General features: G+C 41.7%; 1 protein-coding gene across 1 annotated transcript; it reads left to right on the forward strand.

Annotated features, from left to right (window-relative positions):
* The first annotated feature begins 4,765 nt into the window (after positions 1–4,765).
* Positions 4,766–19,185, forward strand: LOC105041795 (meiosis-specific protein ASY3-like). Its single transcript, XM_019849217.3, is given in 4 exon segments — positions 4,766–4,853; positions 17,154–18,114; positions 18,117–18,737; positions 18,833–19,185. Coding segments are annotated over 4 exon segments (1,734 nt in total). The 5' UTR covers positions 4,766–4,841; the 3' UTR covers positions 18,973–19,185.
* The last annotated feature ends 1,376 nt before the right edge of the window (positions 19,186–20,561 follow it).

The raw sequence follows: 20,561 nt of genomic DNA on the forward strand, positions 1-20,561 counted from the left end.
CGGACGAAAAAGATGAGTCGATACGATGGCAATCGGATACCTCCGAACGATGCAAAGGTTGAAAAAAAGCTCGGCAAGCGACAATTCAACACATGAGTAAAAGAGGTAGCAGAAAATTTTCTTCTCATATTATTCGTCAAATATACATCATAGAGCTATTGAGGTTAAGGGAGAAGGACAACTGAAAGGCGAGCCGACGTGACAACTACCGGCGACTTACGGACGACGTCAAAAAAAAAAAAAAAAGAAAAAGAGGAAGAAAAGGAGGAAAAGAAGAAAAGAAGAGAAGTAGAGAGAAGGGAATACAACAACAACAATGGTAAAGGAAAGAAGTTCGGTAGACAATAATTCGACGCAAAGTGCGAACGAAGTAACAAAATCTCCTTCTCATTTTTCGATTAACAAGATGTACGTTACAAGACCCGGAGGGTCAGAAAAAGAAAACATTATTACAAGACTCGAAAGGGATATACCGGAGGCCACTTCGAGCTGTAGACTTCTCCTCCCGGTTCTATCCTTTCCAGCAGTATTTTTCAGTACGTGTGACAAGTCTCTCGGCTCTCACCCCCCGTCTCGTTCCGCTCCATCTTCAAAATCCCAACCCTAGGGGAAAAGGATGGGATAGAATCCAGGGGGCAACAAAGGCAACGGCAGCGGCGACAACGACCTGTTTCAAGAAGAACCGAAATTATCCCGGAGGCAGCGATGGCGCCGGAGACATGCGCCACCGCCATGTGCTCCACGACAACCACCATCCTAGGTGTTCCGGTAAGGTCGGCATGCGCTACTTCCACCGTCCCCGCAACAAGTTCTACTGCCCCACCGTCGGCGCCGACCGCTTCTGGTCTCTCGGCCTCGATGACATCAAGGATCTTGCCACGGCTTGTGACGAAAGCTCTGCCCCCTTGACCGGTGTCGCCCCGTTCAGCTACTCCAAAATTCTCAGGCGGAACGCCTTCACCGGTTGTCCCCGTTATTAAACCCCTGTTGTTGAAGAAATTCTCTCTCGAGCTCCCTTTAAGGCGACGGGAACCCTCAGCAGCAGTTTGACAACCGGAGAACTCGCAGACTGCTATTCTCCTCCTTGCACTCTTCCTAGTCCGTGGCATCCTCTTGAGATTGGCCTCCGAGGCGGAGGCCCCGGTGGGGGAACCCCTTAGAGAGACTCGGGGGACTGGAGACAGCGGAGAGCCGGCGGAGATGGTAAAGACCGACGCGAAGGACGCTCGGAGTCGGAAGGAGCACCGATGGAGTGGCTGAGTGGCTAAGCTCTCAGGCGAAAGAAAGATATCGGCCCTCAAGCGAAGTGAAGCCCCTGGAGGAAAGGTGGGGGCTTAAATAGGCAACGGAGCCTGGCGCAGTTATGGTGGCAGGTGTCCCTAGGCCAACCAGTGCCCACCGCGTGTCCCACTCACCGCGACCTAGGGTTGATCGTTCGCGGACTTTCATGGCGTGACGCTTGGGATCACGTCCTGGTGGGAGTTTCGAAAAGACTCTTCGGGTGGCCCTAATCGGAAAAAGGCTCTAGCATGCGCGCATTAAATGCCAAAATATCTGAGGACGATCGCGCGCGAATATCGAGGGAGAAACTTCGGTTGTGACAATCTTTCTGTACTTCCTTCATCCGAAATTCGAACTCGAAAGTAGGGGGACTGGTGTTGGGTATAAAATACCTTTAGCCGAAGTTCTTAACAGGATTGACCCTCCCAGGACTCCTCCGGCTTTCGACCGCAGATGGTATCTCTTCGGACTTCTCCAACAGCCAGATTCCCACAGTGCTGATTGAATTCCCCCGATGGACGAACTCCCACTACACCACCTGAGCTCCTTCAATATGAGTTCCCCCAGTTATCTATTAAACCACCCTAAGCGCTCACTAAGCTCCGCCGCCAGCCGACTTTCTACGACTATCAGCTGTTCCCCGAATCTCTTCCGGACTTCTTCCAGCTAGGTTCAACTCCAATCCGAACTACCCCGGACTTCGCCAACGGATGAACTTTCCCAACGGTAGCTTCCTACAACTACCAGATTTCAGCCCGGACTCCTACGGGAGCCGGATCTCGTTCCCGACCTCGACTGCGGGAAGGCTTCGCCCGGACTCCTACGGGAGCCGAATCTCGTCCCCGACCTCGACTGCGGAAAGGCTTCGCCCGGACTCCTACGGGAGCCGGGCTCCGTCCTCGACCCCGATTGCTGGTAAACTTTGTTCGGACTCCTAAGGGAGCCGGACTTCACCCCTGACTGTGATTGCAGGTAGACTTCGCCCGGGCTCCTACGGGAGCCAGATCTCGTCTCCAGCTCCAGCTACAGAAAGACTCCGCCCGGACTCCTATGGGAGCGGGGTCTCGTTCCCAATTCCGACTGCACAAGGACTTCGCCCGAACTCCTACGGGAGCCGGGCTCCATCCACGACTTCGCTTACAGGTAAACTTCGTCCGGACTCCTAAGGGAGCCGGACTTCATCCCTGACTTTAATTGCAAGTAGAATTCGCCCAGACTCCTACGAGAGCCAGACCTCGTCTCCGACTCCGACTACGGGAAGACCCCGTTCGGACTCCTACGGGAGCCGGACTTCACCCCCGACTTTGACTGAAGGAAGACTCCATCCGAACTCCTGCGAGAGCCGGACTCCGAGCTCCTCTCAGACGGGTGGCTAGCCACCTCTCTCTGCCAGACACCCCAGCTGAACTCCGGCCGATAGGCCTGGACCCCCTGGCAGGCCGCAGCAATAGCCACGACTCTGCTCCACCTCCTGCAACAGATTTCGCGCGGCTCCATCACTTCCTGGCAGGCCGCAGTAACGGCCACAGCACTGCTCCGCTTCCTGCGACGGATTCCACGCGGCTCCATCACTCCCTGGCAGGCCACAATAACGGCCACAGCATTGCTCCGCTTCCTGCGACAGATTCCACGCGGCTCCATCACTCCCTGGCAGGCCACAATAATGGCCACGATCCTGCTCCACTTCCTGCGACGGATACCGCGCGATTCTTCCATTCTCTGGCAAGTCGCGACAACGGACGCTGCTACGCTCCTCGTGGCAGACTCCACATGGCACGTCCCGGTGATAGCCACGGATCCACTCCACTACTCTTCGCAACAAACTTCTGGGTAGCCCACTGCCAGACGGTTACAGACATCGCTATCAGTCTGTAGCCTCCTTCACCTATAAAAGGGGGACCCCAGATACGTTATTCTCTAAGTTCTATTTTCTATCCCAAAATTCTGCTAAAATTTCCGTTCGAGCACTCCATTCTTGTTGAGGCAGAGAACCGACTTGAGCGTCGGAGGGTCTTGCCGGAGCAACCCCACCTCCGGTTTAGACTTCTTTTGCAGGTTCCGACGGCGACCGCGACCTTCACAACTCCAACTTCTCTGGCGCAGGTGGATTTTTGCACCAACAATATTTAATTTAAATTTCTATCCAACCGATTATTAGAATACATAGGTAAAGAAAAAGGATAGGCGCATTCATTAATTGAACTCTGGAAAAGGGCAAAACTGGAAACACAAAAAAGCTGGAGCGAAATGGAAGAGGAGAAGGAGAACACTCTTTTACCATTCACTCCCGGGAGAAAACTGTAGAATAATTTGAGTGGGAATTATAAGTATTCTCTAGGCAGTATGGAATCAAAACCATGTATCAACCTCTTTCTTTTCTGGAATAATTTATGTGCGTGATGCATGCCTAATCCTAGTATAATGCAAAACTTATGGAAGGAAGCACTTTCATTTGCCATCATGACTCCTCTTCTCTGTACACTATTTTCTTATCATTTTGGATGTGAGAAGGAAATGAAATCTATGTCTTGGAGAAATGTATCTGGTATTTTTCATGGCATGGACTCCTTATCTTGAACATTCCACAATTTCTTATTTAAAAAAAAAAAATACAACTCTTTTGGTTCATATTTAATTTGAAATTTGGCTCAATATGAATAATCTGGATCCATGAGAGAATAAGCTCAAGCTTTTCGCTAGCTCATGTATGTTGAGCTCAATTAAGCTTGAAATCAAATAAACAATCAATAAATATCATATTTTACCAACAGACTTGGTTTCATTAATCCATTTCAAGAGGGAACTCCCTACTTCTGAGAAGCAAGATTTTTTTTTAAAAAAAATTATTTTCTCTTCACCCATATGTTCTAAAAATCACTTAAATAATACAACTCTCATTGTTTACTCACACCAATAAGCTGCAAACTCTTGCCATTTCTTCACATACAAAGCAAGGATAGGGCCGGGGTGTTTCCAACTTGTATACTTACCATGTTCAACCAATACGTTTTATTTGGCCTTTTCATGGAACGCTAGCAAGCGAGGGTGGATGCACAACTTCCTGTCCTTTTATATTTACGGTAATAAACATACTCCTCCACACAAATTCTAAGACAAGGAGTGAAATAACGTAGAGTCCAAAATAAATGGATCGTTGCTATCACAGCCGTCCATCAAGGCTTCGTTCTCTTGTATAGCACGCACATCGGTGGCCCAAGAAAGAGCGACTCACTGTAACACGCAGGCCGGCCACGGTTTCAGGCCAAGCCGTTTACGTCCATTCACCGTCTGTATGTCTCATTGCACAAAACATCATAATCGCCACTATACATCTTACACGTTTCTTTCGACAGCGGGTCCCACGAAAGTCACGCCGAACCTGGGAAACGGGCCCCGCGCAGGCCCCACCTATAAGTAACTGCCAGTGCGGCGGGGGCCTACTGTACTCTTCTTTATTCTTTATTCCTGGAGGGAAAATCCACCTCCTCAACATTCGAAGCCCTCGTAGCGCGAGAGAGCGAGAGTGGGCGGAGATCGGCGTCGTTTACGGTTTCTAAGCGATGAGGACGGAGGTGAGATCTCTTCTAATCTTGTTGTTTCTTTTTTGTCCTTCGATTGATACTTAGATTCCTCATGGGATCTAGCCTCTGCTTCGTTTATCTTTGAATTCTCTTGGATCCGTCTATCTTAGCTTCTGGAGTTGGAGGTGTTCATAAAACCCTTGATCTGTTTCTCTTTCTCACTTTTTTCTTTTTTATTTATTTTTTAAAATTACGCGGCATTTTCTGGATCTGGTGTGTCAGATGTGATCGTGGATTAGATCGAGTTGCCAAGGTCTGACTCGCCTCAGATGCGATCTTGCATAAATTCTGCTGTCATTTTTTTTTTTTTTCGAGTGAATTCAGGGTTTCTGTAGTTGGTGCTTGAGTTAATTGATGTGCTTGTATTATCTGTGAGGCGAGGTTTTGTTTGTTTTCTTGGATCAGGAATTTGATTGGCAGTTTACTTATTTGAGCTATTGTAAGAAATATAATGTTTGGGATCTAGTAGTTCGTGATTTGCCGAAGTGACATTTAAGTTATTAATCTAATTTTTTCGATGACTTTGGGTTTTCTTCACCTAAGTTCTACTGAACTTGTATAGAATGCTTTGTTTCTGATAAATGCTTCTCATAGTCAGATGTCAGTTCTTATGGATTTATCGATATCTTCATTTTTTTTTGGCATTAAATGAAAGATTTGGTTGCCTTGGTTTCTAAAGGCTATGAAGTTGGATGGTTAAGTGTTTTTTTTTCCCCTCTAATTTTGAACTTTTTCTTTAGTTTCTAGTTAGCATAATAATTAACGGATTGACCATTTGGCCATTTCTAATCTTCATGCAGTTCTGCTGTATTGCTGAAAATGTAGGGGAAAATGCAGTTCTGCTTCTCCCAATAGCATGTTCATGTTGTGGGGCATATGCATCTTCTTTTTTTTTTTTTTTCCTTTTTCATTTAGTCAAGTTGATTGCTTCCTAGGAGAGTGATTTAGTTTTCTTCACATGTGTTTTCTAAAGCATAGTTAATGCCAATTTCGGCATTCTTTATATATCTGGCCAGCTACCGCATGTAGAAATATTTTTTCTTTTCCCACTTGAATCAGCTCATTGCATGCGTATGTGACTTGTAATCATCACATTTTTCTTGGTAAACCCATACAGTGCATGTTTTTTATTGTAAAAACAATTGGTAAAGAGTGAAGAAAGACATCTTTGAAACTGCATGCAAGCTCCCGACTGTTGTCTAGTGCCAATTGCTAATAACTCATTGAAATCCAGTCAGGAAAACAATAAGTATTTAGCCAGATACTAACTGAAAATAAAGGAGAAAAACTCCATAGCTAACAAAGTAGTAAGATTCAAAAATATCAGGTTGTGGTTGAGAGTAAAAAGAACCCACCTAGTAGCACAAGATCATAGTGTCAAATCTCTAGAGGTTGGTGTTCTGCCCATTTTATCCAGAATGTGATTGGTGTGCTTTATGGTCATGATGTTAAACTGTAATCGTGTAAGCAAGGAATCTATGATGGACTGAACTTGGACTCGTGTTCACAAAAGTTGGCTGCAAAGCAATCAAGAAAAAGAGCGTGTGGGAGGGCATTCCAGGGCTTCTTTTTTTGGCTGGGATACGATTATTTGGGTTTTTTTCCTTTTCCACTTGAGCATATTTTTCATGGTTGAGTTGACTTAAGCTTAATTTATAATGGTTACAATTACATCTTTATATGGCTTGTGCTTTCTCTCCATTCCTTTTTTTTCCCTGGGAATTTTTCCCGTTACCAGGGTCTTCTGTATCTTTTGATTGGTTCCTCATCCAAAGCTGCAATGGTGGAGATTGGGCCACGGAAAGTGCAACACGTAAGTGGTCCTTGAAGAAATCTCAAAAATGCGATGTTTGTATCTGAGCTTCCATGATGTAAACATACTGGGGAAATTTTAGCTAGTGCACCTATCCTTATCTGTGTCTGTACATTGTTGGTTTGCATAAAAGTTCATCAACTAGGACTTGACATGTTACTGATAGAAAACAGGATAGACAGTATGTGTAAATTTTAAAATTTTGAAAACATACAGCGAAAAATAAATCGGCTTAAACTCTTTAACTCCACATGCAAGATACTAGATTTAAATCTACCTAAGTCCAGAAGAAAGCAAATATATTAATCTGAAATTTAAGAAAAATATGAGATCATATCTCATTACCTTTGCGCGGGTAGAAATTCATCGCTTCAGATGATCTCAGATTCGTAGAAGATGGAGCTGCACATGTGTCCTGCTTCTATGGGTATCCACCGGGATCAATCTCGAACTTTTCTTCTCGTAGAAGATTCTTCTTCTCAAGAAAAATCTTGGCCTTGAAAACTCTGATTAATTCTTTTGATCTTAACTGAGAGATCAACTCCTTGATCTGCAGCCTCCTTCTTCTTCTCCTCGATCCTTGATCTTTAAGTCACTAGAACTCCTTCTAGGCGTGTGGAAGAGAGAACACCCAATCTTTGGGCATGGAAAGAAAGAATATAAGAGAGAGGAGGCGTGGAGATGGAGAGAGAGAAGGTTTTCTTGATGAAAAATTAATACTAAGAAACCCTAGAGACCTCCCTTTAAATAGACATAAGCCCTGACACATATTAGGAATCCTATCATCTTAAAAAGGTAGATCCTTATCTCATAAGAATCCTCTACTTTTTAAATATGATTTATGCCAAATAAAATCAGATATAAAAGGTAATTAATCAGCCCTTTTAAACATGTACAATAGCCATTCATGGAATACATATCAGGTGGTTGGGACGCCAATTCTTGGCGCCCCACAAAGGGATCTCCAGCTATAAGAGATGGGGCATGGACCCCATCCTCTTTCCTTCACGCCATGACACATAAGAGGGGTTGGACTCCTTTAGGATATGGCGCTCAATAATTTTTGAAAAAAAAAATTACGCCACCAATTCTTCCATCTATTCCACATGCATACTTAGAGATAATTAGGAGATATGGAAGAGATAATGTTAGAATAATTATACTAACTAATTGACTTAATTAAATCCTCTTGGACTTATAATTAAGAGCCCAATTAAATCCAAATGAATTTAGGTTAGGTTCAAGGCTATGGACTTGATCAAATCAAAGTCCTGAAAAGAATTAGGTTTAACCATGTGCTAGCATGATTCTCATAAACCTAATAGAGTTTCAAATAAATGTTAACCCAATTGAAACTTCATAAGCCCAATTGACAAATTCGAGATTAAATCCCTTAATGTGTGATCCCATAGATTCCATTCTATCTGGTAGTGAGATATATTGTGATCTCTATCACAATATCATCGAAACTCTTATCGATGGATTGGAACATTTTCAATTCTACCCTTCGAGGGCCATCGATCATCAAGATGATATTTGATGAGTCTCACAATCCACCAGTGACACCTAGCAGTATATAGTGGCGATCCAGTAGAATAAAAATATGAACCCCTAGGTGCAGTTATCGTATGATTTAGTCTTTCTATCGTGAGTCCCGACTTGATGGAGGTCATGGAGAACTCGTCGAACCCCATCTTCAGTCTTATGTAAGATTGGTTCGACTCGAGTTCATTTGTGAATCCCATGAAAATTCTTTTTCAATATTCATACTTGCTTTGGCTAAATACTTTCTGAACTCAATCTCGCAAATCACATAGGACTTCTCCTTTTCTATCAAGATCGATAAATTTTATCTAGATGTATCTTACTCTAAACAGCAAATTTGAATCTACTGAAGCCAACATACACAGTAAGGATCCAAATGGCTAGAGACTAAGAAAACGTGCAGTCAAACTCAATAGTCTCGCTGCGAATAGCCAATATCACCACAGGTCAAAAGACCACTCATACCACTACAGCATCGAGAAGACCACTGACGAGTGAGCAGACATTCATGTAATTCTCGTGTTGGTCACGCTCAGTGCAAATTATTCTCTAGCAACTACCTGCACCTTCATCCCAGTGTCTCTACACTACAAACCCAAGACTCATCTGCCCACAAGGGAGGTGAATCGTGCACCAATCTCAAATAGATTGATCACTGTCTTCCGTGATGATCCCTTGATCCAGAGTATTTAGAAATTAACCACTAATTAATGTATGTCTCCAATTCTTAACTCTTTAAGAATATACAAAAATCATCTTTGTTAATTTCTAAGATAAATCATGGACACATAAGCATGATTGGAAAAAAAAGCCCTTTATTTATAATGAAAGTATTACAAGTACAAATTTAGGCCCTGAAAATATATAATGTGTCAGCCAATAATTAGCTTATAGGATACAAATCCAACAAACTCCCACTTGACCTAAAGCCAATTGGCCATATACCTTAGACCCATCTTCTCAAGATGAGCTTCGGTCTTCTGTTGGTTGAGAGGCTTGATTAGCAGGTCCACTACATTTAGCGTGGAGTCAACTTTCTGCACCTCGACGAACTTCTTCTCGAGATATTCGCATATGATGTGAAATTGCCGCTCTATGTGTTTGGACTTCTGGTGAGACCTGAGCTCCTTAGCAAGGGCTATGGTGCCGTTGTTGTCACAGTACAGTGCAATGACACTGATGGCATCACATCCAGCTCTGTAACGAACTTCTTGAACCAAAAGACTTCCTTAGCAGCTTCAGAGGCGGCAATGTATTCGGCTTCCATAGTCGAATCTGCAATGATTGGCTACTTGAAACTCTTCCAGTTAACCGCACCACCATTCATTACACAAGAAGATACACTCCGATGTAGACTTTCTATTATCGACATTAGCCATAAAGTCTGAATCGGTGTATCCCTAAACTTTCAGCTTCGATCTTCCACCAAAGACCAACATTAAATTCTTAGTCCTTTTCAAGTACTTAAGGATGTTTTTAATAGCAATCCAGTATCTTCACCTGGATTTGCCCGATATCTGCTCGTGGCAAGTGCTATATCAGGACGTGTACATAACATGGCATACATGAGGCTCCCTATTACTGAAGCATAAGGGATCTTGCTAATATGCTGGATCTTCTCAGGTGTGTCTGGACACATTTTCTTGGAGAGATGAATGCCACGTCTAAGGGGCAAAAGACCCCTCTTAGAGTTTTTCATGCTGAATTTCTTCAGCACCTCCTCTATGTACATATGCTGTGAGAGTCCTATCATTCTCTTAGATCTATCTCTATAGACTTTTATACTAAGAATGTAAGAAGCTTCTTCTAGATCTTTCATGGCGAACTCTTTTGACAACCATACTTTGACCGATGTCAGCATGGGAATATCATTCCCAATTAGGAGGATGTCATCCATGTACAATACGAGAAATATGACAGTGCTCCTATTGATCATTTTATACACACATGGCTCCTCTTCATTTTTGATGAAATCAAATGTTTTGATCACATCATTGAAGCGAGTGTTCCAACTCTGAGATGCTTGCTTGAGTCCATATATAGACCTTTGCGGCTTGCAAACCTTGTGATCACTATCACTGAACATGAAACCTAAAGGCCTGCTCTACATAGATATACTCCTCAAGATATTCATTCAGGAAAGAAGTTTTCACATCCATCTGTCAAATTTCATAATCATGAAATGCTGCTATAGCAAGCAGAGTACAAATAGATTTCAGCATGGCTACAGGAGAAAAAATTTCATGATAGTCGATGCCTTCACGTTGACTATAATCTTTCGCAACTAGCCTTGCCTTATAGATCTCTACCTTACCATCTGATCCAACCTTCTTTTTGTAAATCCATTTACACCCAATAGGTACAATACCTTCAGGTGGATCTACTAAGGACCAAACCTGGTTGGAATGCATGGAGTTAATTTTTGACTTCATTGCTTTCATCCATTTCTCAGAGTTTACATCTAATAGTACCTCATCGTAGGTTTTGAGATCATTCCTAATGTCCCTATCTCCCACAAAAAATACTTCCTCTAAATTCTCTGTAAGAATACCTAAGTATCTTTTAGTAGGATGGAAGATCCTACTTGATCTATGAGGTGGAGGAGGTATCACATTTACTTTCTCGTTACTGGGTTCAGGTTCTCTAACTCGATGCTCTTCAGAGACTTTCTCTTCGAGTTCAATTTTTCTCCCACTACCTTCATCTTGGATAAACTCTTTTTCTAGGAATATAGCATGACGGCTCACAATCATATTATGATTTTTAGGAATATAGAAGTAGTATCCCATAGTTTCTTTAGGATACCCTATAAAATGAGTCCTAAAGAATCTAGCCTCTAACTTGTCTGCCTGCTGTCTCTTGACATGGACCGGACATCCTCAAATCTTGAGGTACCCAAGAGTTGGTTTCTTACCATGCCATAACTCATATGGTGTGGTAGGAACGGATTTAGAGGGAATCTGATTCAAGAGATGAATCGCAGACAGTAAAGCATGTCCCCAAAGAAAGTCAGGAAGATCTGTGAAGCTCATTATGGATCGAACCATATCCAATAGGGCTCGATTCCTCCTCTCGGATATCCCATTGAGTTGAGGTGTCCCTGGAGGTGTCCATTGTGAGACTATGCCATTTTTCTTGAGATAGGTCCGAAATTCGCCACTAAGGTATTCTCCTTCTCGATCTGATCGAAGAACTTTTATGGATTTTTCGGTCTGTTTTCTACTTTATGTCTGAATTCTATGAACTTTTCAAAAGCTATGAAGTAGATATAGCTACCCCTGGCTTCTACATCAAATGGATCACACACGTCAATGTGTACCAGGGCTAATATCTCAGTGGCCCTTTCCCCTTGTCCCACAAAAAGCAGCTTGGCCATTTTTTCTTGAAGACATGATTCACAGACTGGATAAGACTCGAAAGTCAATGGTCCAAGAAGACCATCTTTTTCCAGTTTGTTGAGTCTTCCTCTCCAATATGGCCTAGCTTAAGGTGCCATAGATACTTTTGGCTGATCCTATCTCTAGATCTCTTAGATCCTATGGCATTCACAATTTGCTCGTTAATGTTTACACTGGCATCGGTATGCAAATGGTAAAGACCGTCAATCAAGAAAGCACGTGCCACAAGTTTATTTCCAAAATAAATAGAACACATGTCTTTATTGAAATGAAAATTGTAATTATCCTGTACCAGCACAGAGATAGAAATCAAATTTTTACTGGCTACAAGTACAAAGTAACAGTCTTTCAAAAACAAACTAAATCCTAACGGTAGTTGCACAGGGTAGGTTCCAACGGCCACAGCAGCAACCCTTGCTCTACTGCCGACTCGGAGAGTGATCTCGCCTTCCCTCAGCCTCCTAACTTCTTCAAGATCCTGCATTGAAGTGTACAAATGAACACTTGAACCAGAATCAAGAACCCAACTAGAAGAAGAGGAAACCATTAGGTTAGTTTCTATAATAAGCAACTCAGATGTACCGTCAGAAGGCCTATCCTTCTTCCTGTTCTTGATAGTTGCCAGGTAGGTCGAACAGTTCCTTCTTCAATGGCCTTCAACATTGCAATGGAAATATTTTTCTTTATCGTTGGCCTTCTTTGGAGCCTATTTCTTGGGCTTGGCCTCGTTCTTTTGCTTCTTTGCAGGCTTTTTCTTCTTCTTGAAAGAAGATTGCTTTTTGGAAGAAGCCCGCTCCACAGCCAGAACTGTGCCCCTTGAACTTTTCAAGGTGCCCTCTGCAGTCATCAGTATTCAATAACTATAGCAAAGTAGCATCAATCTTATTCATATGGTAGTTCATGATGAACTATCCATATGAGTCAGAAAGAGATTGGAGGATCAGATCCACCTGTAGTTTCTTGTCCATGTTCATATCGAGCTTTTGAAGCTCCTCTATATCCTTGATCATTGTCAAACAATGATCACTGACGTCCTGCCCATCACGCATCTTTGCTCTGAAAAGTCTCCGGAAGACTTCAAAACGAGCTATGTGACTCTATTCACCATACAACTCTTGTAGGTGAACTAGCATTTTTTTGGCAGTCCTCATGTCTTCGTGCTATTGCTGAAAATCATTGGACATGGATGCTAAGATGTAGCACTTTGCTTTGTTATCTTCGTCCATCCACTTCTCAAGTGTAGCTCATTGATCAGTGGATGGGCGAGCAGGTAACTCAGGTGCTTCCTGATCGAGGACATGGATGAGCTTTTTGGAATTGAGAACGATTCTCAAATTCTGGAGCAAGCCTTTGTAATTGGTGCCGGTCAACCTATTTGTATCGAGGATTCGGACTAAAGGGTTTGAACTCGACATGGTTATCTGTAGACAGAACAGTTTCTAATTAGATTTTATACTTATAATATTGTTTATTTTAGGGACTTTAAAAATAAACAAAAAACTTTCACTATTTTTTTAAATCTCTCACACTCAGGTGGAGAAACGAAAATCTATATGCGATCAGTTTCAAGTGGGTACTACGATCTCATTAATCTATACACACCTCACCTAACAGTTATTGGTGAGTACAGACCGATAAGTGGACAACACTTTATCTATTGCTTCACTAAGCAAGATGCAGCGGATTAGGTCTCTAAGTCCTGTGGCCTCACCTAACAGTTATTGGCACATTCTTTAGTTAAGTCAAACTCATCGTTCACCAGCAGGTGTAAAGCTGTCATTGAGACCCTCACCTAACAGTTATTGGGCCCAACCCCATCTCTACCCCGAGACATCACATGTCAATAGAGTGGTTGTACCTTCCTGATGCAACCGAATCACTGTAACTAGTCGAGAACGATCAACGCCGGGAAGACATCCGCATCTCTACAATGATGGAAGACCTCTAGACTTAATATTTAATGAGGAGATTTGGGTTTAGATCTCTTCTAAGTCAGCAGATCTGACATCCGACTGATTAAATTAGATTAGCACATCAATATGTCTAACCAGCTTAGCTGGCATGGGTGAACTTGAGTCAACAAGTAACCTAATATGAAACTAAATCTCTCAATATGATCAGATAAGTTAAGATGCATGGGGGTCCCCCCGTTGCTTTCCTTAGACACCAATCAAAATTGATCAGGTCAGACAACAGAACCAATTAAATAACCACCATCTAAATACTTATCTTAGACACCAAATTAGTCGATTAGAATCGATTAGATTAACCTATTGAAACGGACCCAAGCCACTGAGCCAAATTTTGGTCTTGAGTCAATCAACTCACATCAAAATGTGAATCGATGCAATCAACTACAACTAAAGTCGACTTTGAACCCTTTTGATCTAATCCCAATCATCCATCGATTAGGTTCAATCAACTGCTCAAAATCGAAAAATAGATTTTAGCCTGATCTAATCAATTAGATCCTAATTGTAGTTTGATCACTTAGACCTAATTTGTTCAATCCATACCCACATGCAACAACTTAATTTTAGATCTAAAAATGATTTTAGATTATATTTCATTGCAAGCTATTAATGGCTTATGATCTTGAAACTATTTCAGATCTAAACCTAGTTTCATCTATCGAATATATATAGTTTCAGATCTAAATTCAATATGCATCACAAATACATTAATTTCAGATCTAAAACTAAATTTACACATATCAAATATATATAAAATTAGATCTAAAATAATGATTAAAATATTTTGAAAGCATCTTTTCAAAAAATGATTCACATCAAATTAGGATAACTTTTACAATATAGGGGGTAAACCCTATATCAGAACAATCTTATATCAGTTTGATGTGAATTTTTAATCATTGTAATTTCAGATCTAAATCAAAAATAAATATATCATATATGTTAATTTTCAGATCTAAAATATTTGATTTAATTATTTCGAAAATAGTTTTCAAAACTAATTAATCTCGTGCTAGGACAATCTTTGCAGTATAGGGGGTAAATCCTATACCAGGATAACCTTATATCAGCACAAAATTGATTTTAATTCATTAAAACCTTCAGATCTATCCTAAAAATCAGATCATATGTGTTTTCAAAAAATCTGGCTCTGATACCACTGATAGAAAATAAGATCGGCAGCATGTGTAGATTTTAAAATTTTAAAAACATGCAGCAAAAAATAAATCGGGTTAAACCTTTTAACCCCATATGCAAGATACCAGATCTAAACCTACCCAAGCTCAGAAGAAAGCACATATATTAATCTGAAATTAAGAAAAATATGAGATTATATCTCATTACCTTTGCGCGGATAGAAATTCATCACTTCAGATGAACTCAGATTCGTAGAAGATGGAGCCGCACTCGTGTCCGGCCTCTATAGGTATCCATTAAGATCAATCTCGAACTTTTTTTCTCATAGAAGATTTTTCTTCTCAAGAAAAACTTTGGCCTTGAGGACTCTGATCAACTCTTTTAATCTTAACTGAGAGATCAACTTCTTGATCTGCAGCCTTCTTCTTCTTCTCCTCAATCCTTGATCTCTAAGTCATCAGAACTCCTTTTAGGCATGTGGAAGAGAAAACACCCAACCTTTGGGCATGAAAAGGAAGAATATGAGAGAGAGAAGGCGTGGAGATGGAGGAAAGATTTTTTTAATGAAAAATCAATACTAAGAAACCCTAGAGACCTTTTAAATAGGCATAAGCCCTCACACATATTAGGAACCCTGTCATCTTAAAAAGATAGATCCTTATCTCATAAGAATCTTCTATCTTTTAAATATGATTTATGTCAAATAAAATCAGTTATAAAAGATAATTAATCAGTCCTTTTAAGCATGTACAATAGCCATCCATGAAATACATATCAGGTGGTTGGGACGCCAACTCTTGGCGCCCCACAAAGGGATCTCCAGTCATAAGAGATGGGGCATGGACCCCACCCTCTCTCCTTCATGCCATGACACATAAGAGGGGGTGGGCCCCTCTAGGATATAGCACTCAATAATTTTCAAAAAAAAAACTTACGCCATCCATTCTTCCATCTATTCTACATGCATACTTAGAGATAATTAAGAGATATGGAAGAGATAATATTAGGATAATTATGCCAACTAATTGACTTAATTAAATCCTCTTGGACTTATAATTAAGAGCCCAATTAAATTGAAATGAATTTAGGTTAGGTTCAAGGCTATGGACTTGATCAAATCAAAGTTTCGAAAAAAATTATGTTTAACCATGTGCTAGCATGATTCTCATAAACCTAATAGAGTCTCAAATAAACCTTAACCCAATTGGAACTTCATAAGCCCAATTGGCAAATTCGAGATTAAATCCCTTAATGTGTGACCCCATAGGTTTCATTCTATCTGGTAGTGAGATATATTGTGATCTCTATCACAATATCATCGAAACTCTTTTCGATAGATTAGAATATTTTTAATTCTATCCTTCGAGGGCCATCGATCATCAAGATGACGCCCGATAAGTCTCACAATCCATCAGTGACACCTAGCAGTATGTAGTGGTGATCCAGTAGAATAAAAGTAGGAACCTCTAGGTACAGTTATCGTATGATTTAGTCCTTCTATCGTAAGTTTCGACTTGATGGAGGTCATGGAGAACTCGTCAAACTCCATCGTCAGTCTTATGTAAGATTGGCTCGACTCGAGTTCATTTGTGAATCCCATGAAAATTTTTTTTCAGTATTCATACTTGCTTTAGTCAAAGACTTTCTGAACTCAATCTCGCAAATCACATAGGACTTCTCCTTTTCTACTAAGATCGATAAATTTCATCTAGGTGCATCCTACTTCAAACAGCGAACCTAAACCTACTGAAGCCAACATACACAGCAAGGATCTGAATGGCTAGAGATCAAGAAAACGTGCAGTCAAACTCAGTAGTCTCGCTGCGAATAGCCAATATCACTGCAGGTCAAAGGATCACTCATACCATTGCAGCATCGAGAAGACCATTGATAAGTGAATAGACATCCATATGGTTCTCGTGTTGGTCACGCTCAATGTAAGTTGTTCTTTAACAACTACCTGTATCTTCACTCCAGTGTCTCTACACTACAGACCTAAGACTCTTCTGCCCATAAGGGAGGTGAACTGTGTACCGATCTCAAATAAATTGATCACTGTCCTCCGTGATGATCCTTTGATTAAGAGTATTTAGAAATTAATTATTAATTAATGTATGTCTCAAATTCTTAACTCTTTAAGGATATACAAAAGTCATCTTTGTTAATTTTTAGGACAAATCATGGACACATAAGTATGATTGGAAAGAAAAAGTCTTTTATTTATAATGAAAGTATTACAAGTATAAATTTAGGCCCTGAAAATATATAATATATCAGTCAATAATTGACTTCTAGGATATAAATCCAACAATTACTATTTTAACTTTATAAGATTCTTTAAGTTACTTCATTAATTCATATATTGGATTTAGTTGTGATTCTCGTTACTCGGTCATTTTATCCCTTTGAAGTTGTTTTCATACAGGATATGCGTACTTATGTTGAGCATTTAACTTCTGAACTAAAACAACGGGCGGGATCAAGTGAATGTCAGAGTTTGGGCAGTTCTCAATATCCATCTGGTCGATTTCGAAGGGTCTCTGTTGGGATCACCGTTGAGAGATGCCCAAAGAAGGGATCTGGAACTATAAAAGAAGATGGTGCTGCATTGGCTGCTTGGGAGAGAGTGTCTTTATCTCAAAATAATGTTTTAGAAGAAAACAGAGGACCTGGAATTGCAGAAGCCTCTGAAGGAAAACGGCCAGCTAAAGATCAGAAGGCTTCTGCATGGTTCTCTACAAGATCTGTTTGTCATGAAACACCAACTACAGAGACCGTGCAGATCTTTGCAAATAGGGCTTCGGTACTACAGTCAGATGATGTTGTGCGCAAAAAATTTGAGACTGTTGCCTTCAGAAAAAAGAGAGAGAGAGATGGAAATAGTGAAAGGGTGGAAGGAGTTGCATTTACTACCATGCAAGAAATGCATGTGCCAGATAAAGGTTCTAGCAGAAAACATCCTGAGGGAGTGAACAAGGGCAATAATGAAACTCTGAGAATGAAGCTGTGGGAGATACTCGGTGCTGCTTCACAGAACCAGCAAAATATGAACTCACTAAGCGTTGAAAACCCATTATTGGATATAAATCTTAAAAGGGAAACCCAGATGGACAAATCAGAGAAGCTTAAGCAGACCCCCAATATGATTGAGACTGATTCTGAAAGCCCAAATCAAACCATAAGAAGACCTGTTACTCACTCCTTAGCAAGTAAGAAAGTGCCATCAACTACAGGGCACAAACTGCATGGTCAGGTTAGCTCTAGAAAGAGGCCTTTGTTCTCCTCCAGCTCAGGTTCTAAACCGCAACTTGATGGGAAGAACATCTTTTCCTTTGAGGAAGGTGAACGGAAAGAACAAAGCTTAGAACAGCCTGTCAGGTTTAAAGGAAGAGAAGTGAACAGAAGAAGGTTGGAATTGAACCTCGGAGGATTTATTTTCCTAAACAACCGGCTTCAGACGAGAGAGTGCAGACTGATAGTAAAGAACAAACACTGCAAGCTCCTGATAAAGCTTCACCACAAAGCAAGGAAAAAGCACATTCCCCTTCTCCGCCAGGTCAGGGTCAGAAAGACATTTTGCAAACAGCTGCTAAAGTTCCAGATGTTAATCATTCACAAAGAGCAGCACACAAACATTTGGCCAGTCCATCACTAACATGTTATGCAGGAGCTCATGAATATAATGGTAGCTCATTCGTGGAAAGGAAAACATGTTCATGGGAACATTTGAACAGTTCACCAGTGCCAGATGATGCCTACCTGCACAAGAGGGTTGCTAGTCCATCAGTGGCAAGGAATAGTAATCCCTTGAATGACTTTCAGTGTCCAAATTTTGCTATGAATGCAAGTATGCAAACTCCTTCACCAAGAAGTGAACTGCCAAATGAGGCTTTCTCTAGTCCTGTACCAGTTAAGAATAGAATGTTGACAATAAAACTTTATAGCTCTAACATTCTGGGCAACTCCAGAAGAAAATCTTATGGTTCAGATGCAGAAACAGAAACATCTGTATCCTTCTTCTTGCTATTTTCTGAGTACTGTGTTTGGATTGCTTGAATTAGTTCTTTCATTCTTCCTTCGGGTTTGCCTTAATTCGCATTCAATATGATACTGGAGAGGTTCATGAGTCAGGAACACCACATGCTGGGGGAAAAACAGAAACTGAGAAGCAGCTGTCTGTATCCCTGGTTGATGACCAGGACACTGAGGTCTCTGAGTCAGACAATTTCTTTAGAAAAGGTTAATTAATTTTCACTTGATATCATATATAAGTATGACATTTAGTATCATTTATCCCTTTGAGTCTGCCTTTTTTTGTCTTCTTCGTAACCATACCTCGATGACAAAGACCGTCAACACTATTAATCACTTACTGGTCACTTGTTAGCATGTAATCAGTGACAGTTGATGCTCCTCTTCTCATCCTATAATCTAACAATGATAGAACAATGGAACAATGAATTTATTCTAGTCAAAAAATGTTACATGGACATTATTTACTTCATAGATTCACATGAATACGTGCATATATCAACCATGGTGGATGATGATGCTTCCTTCTCCCATAGTACACTGGTCTATTTTTACCAAAAAAAAGTACACTGGTCTATTATTTTGTGCTCTGTGATGCCAAACCACATTGTTGAAACATAGGGATGTCATGCAGATGGGCTAGATTATTTTGCTTGCCATAAGGAGTGCATATACCTTTTAGCCAGAATTTTCTACCGAGGGAAATTCACCTGCTTCGGAACCTTTCCAGAATCTGAATGCCACATCTGCTTCTTATGTGCTTCCTTCGTAAATATCTGCTTCCTTTCACCTGCATCTGCTCATGCACCGATTCCCCAATCTGGCAAAGGCATATATTGCAAGCCATAAGTTTGGGCCTTCGATAAGCCATGGTATTGTGGTCCAAGAAAAATTGCTGGTACTAGTTTATCTTGTAACTGAAAGTCATAATTGCAAAGCGCGTGACTGATCGCCGGTTTTCCAAAAAAGTGCAAGTATTTCGGACCGTTCCTTGAGATTGATTTTGTCCTCTTTTTGGGTGTGATCGCCGGCATTTCGGACTGCTACCGGAGCCATCGAGATGATGAAAGATGGCGAAGGAGCTGCGAGACCATCCGAAGGAGGGTGATCAGTCGGAAACTAGCTGGAAAGGAGTTGTACAGAGGCGGACTGTGTGGGTTTCACCGGACCCATCACCAAAGAAGATAATAGAGCTCACTCGGTGGTTTCCGAAGGTGGTGGAGGTCTCGATGGTGGCCCTCTAGGAGCAATCGGCATGGTGGGAGGCGACTGCGGTGGTTGGGAGGAGTTTAGGGTAGCGAGTGTCGTTGGAATTGGTGGCCAGGGAGTTTCGACTTTGGAGAGCGATCAAAGGCAACGTCACGGCGTACGGACTGGAGCGGGGGTTGCTCCTCTTCTGGTTTGGGGAGGAAATGGAGCGTGATCTGGTGCTCCGGCGACCATGGACGGTGGCAAGGCAGGCTCTTGTCCTTGAGTCATGGAGGCCAGACTTCTTTCTGGCAGAAGGGGCGATCTCGACGGCTCTAGTGTGGTTGCGCCTCCCTCGGCTTCCGACGGAGTACTGGGATGTGGAAGCTATCCAGGAGGTAGTGCGGCTTGCCGACGAGCTGGTTTCCCTTGATGAGTATACGATGGACCTTTGGCGGCTAGGGTTTGCCCGTGCCTGCATCAAAATTGACCTCGGCCATCCGTTGCGATCAAGGGTTCTGATGATGGGGCCAGCCGGCCCATTTTGGCAACGCTTTGTTTTTGAGTGCCTTGATGAAGTTTGTCTCCGTTGTGGACACTTCCACGTGCCGGA

Source organism: Elaeis guineensis, chromosome 3 (genome assembly GCF_000442705.2).
Source record: "Elaeis guineensis isolate ETL-2024a chromosome 3, EG11, whole genome shotgun sequence".
In the NCBI taxonomy this organism is placed as follows: Eukaryota; Viridiplantae; Streptophyta; class Magnoliopsida; order Arecales; family Arecaceae; genus Elaeis; species Elaeis guineensis.